Raw genomic sequence first — 8465 nt, forward strand, 5'->3', positions numbered from 1 at the left:
AACGCTCCCTAAGCAAATGTTACGGATATCCGTTAGTTGAATGGGAATCGCTTTCGCAGTGTGTAATTTATTATTAGCAATAAGAATTTTTACACATATATTTAAATACACCAGTTTATATCGAGATTTCAAGCGTCGCTTGGATTTTGCTTTCAGTATGTAATTTGTAATAATTATGAAAATATGAAATTGTGTTATGAAAATGTGATAAATCCTAAAATAAGTTGTGCGTTTAATTATCGGATCAATTATGTATAATTTTTGAATTTAGTAAGATTATTCAAAAATGTATAAGATACAGTAGGAGTGCTTAGTTTTTGTTATACAATGCATTTGTGTTAGGAAAAAATATTTTCCCAAAAATTGACGATAATGCAGAATTATGAGAATTATAACATTTAGTTTAAGTGCAAATTAAGGCATAAATTATGTACTGCCTACTCGCAAATCATATCATAATTCGCACATTTAAATTAATAATGAATTGATATTTGTATGACGAAACAATGCCTTTTTAGGGATACATATAGTGTTTGTTGTGTTTTAGCATTTAGACAATCAAATAAAATATTTTTAAAGTCTTAACTGTTTTATTTTTAAGTACATTTCTACCAATACACTTCCTTGCTGGTAGATATTTCTTGCAATATTTGGTTGGTTAACAACCTGAAAGAAGAAAATGACAATTAATTTTTTTTTAATCAAATTGTTTTATTTATTCCAACAACTTTTTTCTATGGTCACAGGACTGTTGATAGGACGAAAAAGTGTCTATCAGAGAGTTAAGATAACAGACCATTTTAAAGACCAAAATTAAATTACAAATTCAAAATTGTTTGGCATGAACATTTATTACATATATCTAAATAATGTGTACATATAATATGTAATACTAGCGGAACCGACAGACGTCCTGTACACACATCTTAAACTTAGAATTTCTAACTTAATAAAACGAACAAAAACATCTAATTGTAAATAGTCAATATGGATATATAGAATGATTCATTCTTGAATCCACTTAAACACTCATCAAAATCGGTCCAGCCATTTATTGCATTACACCTGTGTCGGGAAAGATTCTATCGTCTTGGTCGTAGCATTGTTAATGATAATATCGACACGATAAGCGAAATAAACACATCAACTTCAAAACTTCTAATTATCACATTTTCGATCATACTTAACCATAGATAACATTACGTTTAGCTGACAGTTGCGTTTTGTTATATTTTATGTCCCGTCCCCTGGTTCCAAGCTATCTCTCCACCAATTTTCAGCCAAATTGATTAAGCCGTTCTTGAGTTACAGTAACAGTGTAACTAACACAACTTTATTTTATATATCTAGATACATAAGACGAAGTCAATAAGTATAATTATTATATATATTTAGTTGAATGCATTGAATATTTTTTGTTTGTTTGTTTGATTCTGTAAATTTTTGAACCTTTTTGTGTAAATGTATTTATATATTCCATCTCTGGCTATATTTTCAGTGTAACTGTTTGTTATAATATATTATTTATGTTAGCTGTAGGATTACGAAATAAATAAATAAATAAATATATTTTTAAAGCATACCTTACTGTATGTATAGGTACAGTGGGTGCATACAGCACACAAGTCATGAGGTCGGCAGTTCGACGGGCGTGCCATTTATGGTATTCTGAACACCAGTATGCTTCACTTGGGACGCATTGTGAACTGCTACATTCTGAGGAATTTGTTAAATATTATTAATTAGATTGATTTTTAGTTCTAGAGACAACCTGACTCACACCATTTAACCTATGATGTATTTTTTATACTCTAAAATTAAAATTGTTCTAAAATACAGAATGTTCAATGGACTGAAGAAAAAAAACGGGTGCGTGTACTTATGTACGCACGTAAGAAGTTTTACAACTAATAATTAATTACAATTAAATAATCAGACTGGAAAAGGAGTCATTATAGTCAATAAAGTTCAGTTTACATTTGAAAAATTAAATAAATAAATATTTATTATTATTCTCTTACATTAAGTGTAACATAAATTCTATTATTATTCGAATGTTGTTTTTAAATTATGTCCAATGCCGTATCATCTTCCGTCGGCAACTTCATTATGTTGATTTTGTGTAACGGTGCGCGCGCATCATAAAATTTCACTCTCATAAATTTTTCATAACGCGCCTAAAGAAGTATAACTTCAAAAATTTAAAATATGCAGCGACATAATGAATCATATGATATAATTCATTATGTCGCATATTTTAAATTGTAAATAATACAATTATTTACAGGTTGTTGATAATACTATAAGCCGATGAGACTCAAAGTAATAAATTACCCTTATCATCCCCTTCTTTAATCTGTAACTCTGGCGCTAAGTCCCTAGCAGTTGTGACAAAAAATGTCCGTAATACATCAATCCTGTGCGGACTTGACATGCTCTTGCCTTTCTGATTCCCTGCTAGATGTCGTGAAAACACACATCTTTTTTTCGGTATATTAACTATTAGAATTCTGAAATTTAAGAATACATTTGTAAAAAAAAAACGTGTGCGTGTACTAGGTGTACACATGTAAGAAGTGAAACTTCTTTATGACCTTATTTTTCGAAAAATGATCTACTATATCGTCGCTTAGCTAACAATACCGCATATGTCAGATTTGCTTAGTTTTCAGGAGAGACAAAAAACTGTATTACTTTAACATTTTGTACAATACATGCATGAATTTTTTTTTAATATATTGTATTTAGTTAAGCATGATAACTATAAAAACAAATAAAAGAAATATCGTCTTATTAGGTCATTTTCAAGACTTGAGCAGTTTTACTCTAACAAAATGAAGACTTACGCAGTGTTTTTACCTTTTATTTTTAAGCTCTATAAGTCTTTCATAGAAAATCTTTCTATGAAAAACTATCAAAATAAAAACATTTTTCAAAAACAGTTTTATAAAACTAATTATTAACTTCAATAAAATAAAAAAGGATTGCTAAATTAGCTTTTTATCAAAAAAAAAACACATTTCTTTGCCGTTTTATTTTCTTATTCCAACAGGACAACCCTTGCCGGGTTCGCTAATATTATAATATATTATAGGAACTCACTGACTTTTACGACTGTACTGTTTGACGAGATCAACTACTTACCTACTGAGATCAATAAAATAATAACTTAGATAAAGTTACAATGGAAACCAGAGGTAGTTTGCTTTGTAATTTAGGTAATTTTTTTTCATGACTTCTTATAATTCTAAACTCTCAAAAACTTTAATAAAAATGGTACATTTAAAACAAACAATACAAGACAATATAAACACTTCGAATACTTAACCTACTTTTAAAAATACTACACAATGTTTATGGATCTAATAATGAAAAATATTTAATTTTTATAAGGTAACTCATCATAATATGCGTGGCAGTTCGAAGGTATCACTCCCTTTAAATCTTGGAGATACTTATATTTTCTTTGGGAAATTGGCAGTCTTTCAGAAAATATTTTCGGCAGCTCTTCTAAAGGTTTTACATTGGTAATTTTCATTGGACGCTGAGGCAACGGCTGCAAATACCCATTATATTTTAATACCCTTAAATCAGTAACAGTGGGATCTCCGAATTTTCTGCCCGGACGAATGGTTTTGTTAATTAAATCCTTACTGAAATTGGTAAAAAAAGAGAATTCTAATAATCGAGACTCATATGGCATTGGGTTATCTCTAGCTGTCTTTGTTATATTCGCATACTGGGAAGGAAGGTAAATTTCTTTTCCCTTTAATCTACATTCGATGGCACTGTGTACAGAGTCGCATTCCATCTGCGTGTGACCTTTTTCTTAGAATTTTTAGAATTATTTTAAATTTTTTTTTCGATGGATAAATGCAGAAGAGCATTGCTTAAGATGGAATTTAGATTTTGTGCACAGCAGCCATCAGAATACAATATTACCGGTAGTAATTTTCTATTTAAAATTATCTGTAGTTGATCCACAGTGCACGATGCGAAAACAGAAGGTTCAAGGGAGCCATTTGATTCATCGAACCAGTAGCAGCAAGCTTCACGTGTTGACAAATTGTACATGGTAAAATTGTGAACAGATAAAATGTCTTGTAGTATATGGCACTAGCCTGAAGGTAGGGAGCTAATTTTACTGATCGAACATCTTGCGTAAATACATGACACGTTTTTCCTTCTATTGGCAATTTTTTGTCAGTGTCTTTTTCTTCTCTAGCTTTGTCTTTCCTATCGCGATGTATTGCAATTTCAGTATCGTTTATATTTCCAACTTTATGACCACAGCATACATCACATTGATCTTTTTTGGGATGAAACAGACTAAGATTCTGTTTTAAGAATACATTGTCAAAAACCCTAAGACTAAGACATTTTAAGGAATCCAATTCGCATTTACTGACGTATTCTTTGTATAATTGTGCCATGGTATGAAATACTGGTTCTAGGTATTGTCTGGATGAGTTTACTCGACAGTAGTGCGATGGCATCTTCGGCAGGGTATCTAAAAATTGCTGTAGACGCTCGTTACCATCAGAGTTCTTTTTGGAGCAATCTACATTCCGAGAAATCTCAGAAGGCGGTGGCATAGCACAATCTGTCGTTATCAACCAGTATCGGACAAACCATTCTTTAATACCCAATGTATTTAATAACATTTTTTCTCTATGTCTCTTTTGTAAGTCACGTAAAGTAATAACTTTACATTGAGCGTCAACTCTTGAAAAGTCATCAGGCGTGGTATCATTATCGACCAATTTGTCCATTTTCGTGTTCTGAAGTAAAATATAATGTAATTACGATAAAGTAATCATTAAAAAAACGGCGTAAAAATTGCTAATTATATCGATGAATACCGCAGCAGTCAGAAACTCAACACAGAAGTACAGCGTAAGTCATTCAGACATCGAAACCAAGCAAAGAGAAAACCGCCTAACTCAACGAAACTGTTCATTCCAACACCGCTTAAGTATTCATGTTTTTAATTGCAATCGTATGACGTATTTTAATAGATAAAATATGAATACTATGTTTTATTTAAGTTACCTTACCTTTAAACTACATCAGTGCGGCCAGTCCGTTACAAAAAATGCGCTTTTTTAAAAACGACAAACGATCTTATAAGGTGCGACGTGGCACGGCAAAATTACTATGGCGTTATGATGACTTGCGCGGTGTTAGCGCAGCCAATGAGTTGTGTTGTGTTACTAGTTTTTGAATAACGCGCTCTTATTGGACGATATTACCACTAGCGAGAGCTCATCAGACGCGCGGGAAAGTAATCTATCGAATGGTGTAAAAAACGTCATTTGGCTAAAATATGACTTGTGCGGTATTGTTAGCTAAGCGACGATATGCAACTTTACAGAAATTGGTTTAATAAAGTTAAATTAGATAAAGTTTAACAAAAGGCTTTTATTATCATAGACATGAATATTTCATTTTAACAGAATTATTAGTATTACTATCATTGTTATCGTTATTATATATTTTTGTTACTAATGGCTTCGAATCTCTTCGGATCAACCGTGGTAGGGACAAGAAAAAGATGGCGCGTAACCGAAAAATGTGACAAATGTGTGTAAATTTTTTTCCAACGCCGATAAAGAAGTTTGACTTCAAAAAGCAACATGGCGCGTAACCTGCTACAAAATTTCTCCCATACGTCGATAAAGAAGTTTCACTTCAAAAGATGGCGCGTAACGGAAAAATGTGACGCGTAACGAAAAAATGTTACACAAAATTTTTTTTCCAACCCCGATAAAGAAGTTTCACTTCAAAAATTGATAAAAGCAACATTGAACATTGTAAATTTGTTTGCGCTATGATGCACCACACCCAGCATGCTTAGATTAATTGTGTATACTTGGGTATATAGGGTATATTGATTGGATTAGATGTTTGTTAATTATTATAATGAAACTATAATACCATACTGTTTTTCTAAAGCTATCCCATGATACTGATCTGATATATATTTACAGTAAAAGGAAACATTCAAATCCATATATTTTCATAACTTTAATAATAAGGACTAATTGCAATCTTAATTTAAGACAGGTGCAGAGTAGTATGTTAGTAGAGCTTTTTAATTTGATATTTAAAGAAATAGAAGCCAGATAATTTAAGTAATTGAGACTTGCTTGTAAGAACCCAAACCATCCCGAGTTTAAAACAAAATTCATACCCTAGAATACATGGTTCAAATGTAATACTAAGAGGAAAATTTCTAGGATAGACAAGTTTTGCCTCTTTTATGATAAGAGCAGAGTTTTCCCAACATTGTAGGACTATCTCATCAATTTCAGAGAGAGGTGGTGTAGCTCCACATATCACCAACACATAGACATCAGCTAATAACTTGCATGTTACTGCTCTAAATGCAACCTGTATTGCAATATAAATACTATTATAATTATGAAAAAGGAAAAGTATCAATCAATTTTTAACTAGATAGAGAAATATTTATAAAAATTTAATTTTAGTTTAATAGAGGTCTTACTTAAAATTTAATAAGATCTTTATTTTAGTTTTAATTTTTTAAATCAATTACTTTGCTGTCTCTACTTACATTAGGGCTCATCTGTGGTAAATAAATAGGCGTTTCCCTTAAGGGTGCACCATCTTGTGAAGCAGCTAGTAACATTAGCAATTTAGCCTCAACAGAATCTAGTTCATAGAAATCAGTGCTTGTAGCTACTATGTGTCCATGAATACTAAGACAAGCCCATCTCCCAGTAACTCTTTCTGAGTAACTATCTAATACTTGCTGTATAACACAAAATATTTTTTAATACAGATAAAGTTTAAATTAACCTGATTTTATTTAATTTAATAAAAAAATTATAAAACTTATTGAGCATAACCCACATGTATAAGCTAATGCCATATGTATTCAAATCTCAACTATTTTGTTATTCAAATTAAAAGCAAACAAGATTCCAAAGATTTACAAAAACAATTTTATTAATTTTAAAAAAATATATTTGAAAGTTTCTAGTACCTGTAGTTGCTGAGCCTGTGGACACAACATACTTTGAATGAGATCCAAAAACATACATGTTTGGGATACACAATTAGGATCTACAGCCTCCAATAAGCAGTCTAGAATAGGATAACACTGCCGTAATTCACGTTTTATTTGATCTATATTTTTTAGGTTTTCCAGTTCTTTCTTTCCAATGCAAAAGACCATAAGATTATGAACATATAACAACAGAAGTTCTAGATCACATTCCAGGCCTCCTGTTACTATGCCAATTAGAGTTACACTAAAAAAAATATCTAATTAAGCATTTTAGCACAATTGCTTGAACATTAATAAAGATAGAGATAAATAAAAGTATAGTTTTCCTCATTAATTAAGTTAACTACCTTTTACAATATTCTTTCCATAAAATGGATCCATTATCCACTTGTGTTTTCATAATTGTTAAATTATGGCATTTGCTAAACATGTTAATACCATGTAGAGATGCTATAGTGGAAAATTGAACCTGAAATTAATTTGCTTTCATATAAAACTTCCTTTCATGAAATAATTGCTTATAATAATTATATTTGTATCAAGAGAACGCACATTATCGCAATTCCCTCGTTTTCTTGAGAATATAGGTACTCCACTATCAGTTGCAACTGCTATCACAATTACAGACATTTTTCAACTTTTAAATATGAATATTAAGTGGCCAATTATGAGGTAACGTCTTTCATTTTAGATTATATTTGTATTTATGTAAATGAATAACAAAAATGTAAACAATTATTAATTGAATTTTAAAACACTGAGAAACCGTACTGAACAGTAAACAATACAAATGTCAACACTCAAAATGTGGTGTTTACTGTTTTTTTTTTTTTTATGTATGGCTCTGGCACGATTTGTGCCAGCGTCAAGTATAAGATTTTTATAATTCGTGCTTGCCTTAGAAATTCGACCGTGTTCTCCATGTACGGTTTAAGCACTCGCCCGGTACCGCACAACCCTCCCAAAGGCCGAGAACAAATTTAAATTAAATTAAAACTTGCCCTCGAACCGGGAATCGAACCCGGTACCCCTCACCTAGCTGCCACTTAATAAGACCGCTAGGCTATGAGGCCCCCAATGTTTACTGTTTAGTGTTTACAAAAGAAATCCACAGAGTACATTATATATAGGATAAATAATCAACACTTCACTCCAGATTTGACTTGGAGATTGTTGTGCTAACTAAATAGGTATAGTAAATAGGTGGTAAGATAATTAAGAACTTAATAAATTCATTCAACATTTAAAAAAATTAGTTTAATATGTTACAAGTCATTAAATTAATACAGATTTAGTTAAATTTTTATCAACACATAAATTTTTTATCATTCATTTCTATAATTAAAAAATAAATAATTTACCATCATTCTCTATGGCTTTCGTAATGGACTGAATTGGAACCTTGTTGACATCTGCTGTATATTAGATACAA

At 31.0% G+C, this 8465-nt stretch overlaps 1 protein-coding gene and 1 long non-coding RNA gene across 3 annotated transcripts; both read right to left on the reverse strand.

Moving 5' to 3' along the window:
* Positions 1-576: 576 nt before the first annotated feature.
* Positions 577-7830, reverse strand: LOC125055278 (protein fuzzy homolog). 2 transcript variants are annotated; one of them, XM_047657668.1, is made up of 8 exons: positions 7586-7830; positions 7381-7502; positions 7010-7277; positions 6578-6775; positions 6194-6393; positions 2335-2510; positions 1584-1716; positions 577-666 (listed from the first exon to the last, which is right to left on the reverse strand). In XM_047657668.1, exons 1-8 carry the CDS (start codon positions 7661-7663, stop codon positions 609-611), a joined length of 1233 nt encoding a protein of 410 aa, XP_047513624.1. In that variant the 5' UTR covers positions 7664-7830; the 3' UTR covers positions 577-608. The 2 variants fall into 2 exon arrangements, with proteins under 2 accessions (XP_047513624.1, XP_047513625.1); XM_047657669.1 differs by lacking the exons at positions 577-666; positions 1584-1716; positions 6194-6393 and having other exon boundaries at positions 2367-2510.
* On the reverse strand, positions 3370-5370 carry LOC125055279. The gene is made up of 2 exons (XR_007117841.1): positions 5058-5370; positions 3370-4781 (listed from the first exon to the last, which is right to left on the reverse strand). It is a non-coding gene; the product is annotated as an uncharacterized LOC125055279 (long non-coding RNA).
* Positions 7831-8465: the final 635 nt, after the last annotated feature.

Source organism: Pieris napi, chromosome 13 (assembly GCF_905475465.1).
Source record: "Pieris napi chromosome 13, ilPieNapi1.2, whole genome shotgun sequence".
In the NCBI taxonomy this organism is placed as follows: Eukaryota; Metazoa; Arthropoda; class Insecta; order Lepidoptera; family Pieridae; genus Pieris; species Pieris napi.

Excerpts from the sequence above, each read along its gene's own strand:
- LOC125055278 (XM_047657668.1), bottom strand. The coding sequence starts at position 7,663 with ATGTCTGTAATTGTGATAGCAGTTGCAACTGATAGTGGAGTACCTATA. Across the intron at positions 7,278-7,380 it reads TGGAAAGAATATTGTAAAAG|TGTAACTCTAATTGGCATAG; the intron begins GTAGTTAACTTA and ends TATTTTTTTTAG. Across the intron at positions 667-1,583 it reads GTACCTATACATACAGTAAG|GTTGTTAACCAACCAAATAT; the intron begins GTATGCTTTAAA and ends TTCTTCTTTCAG.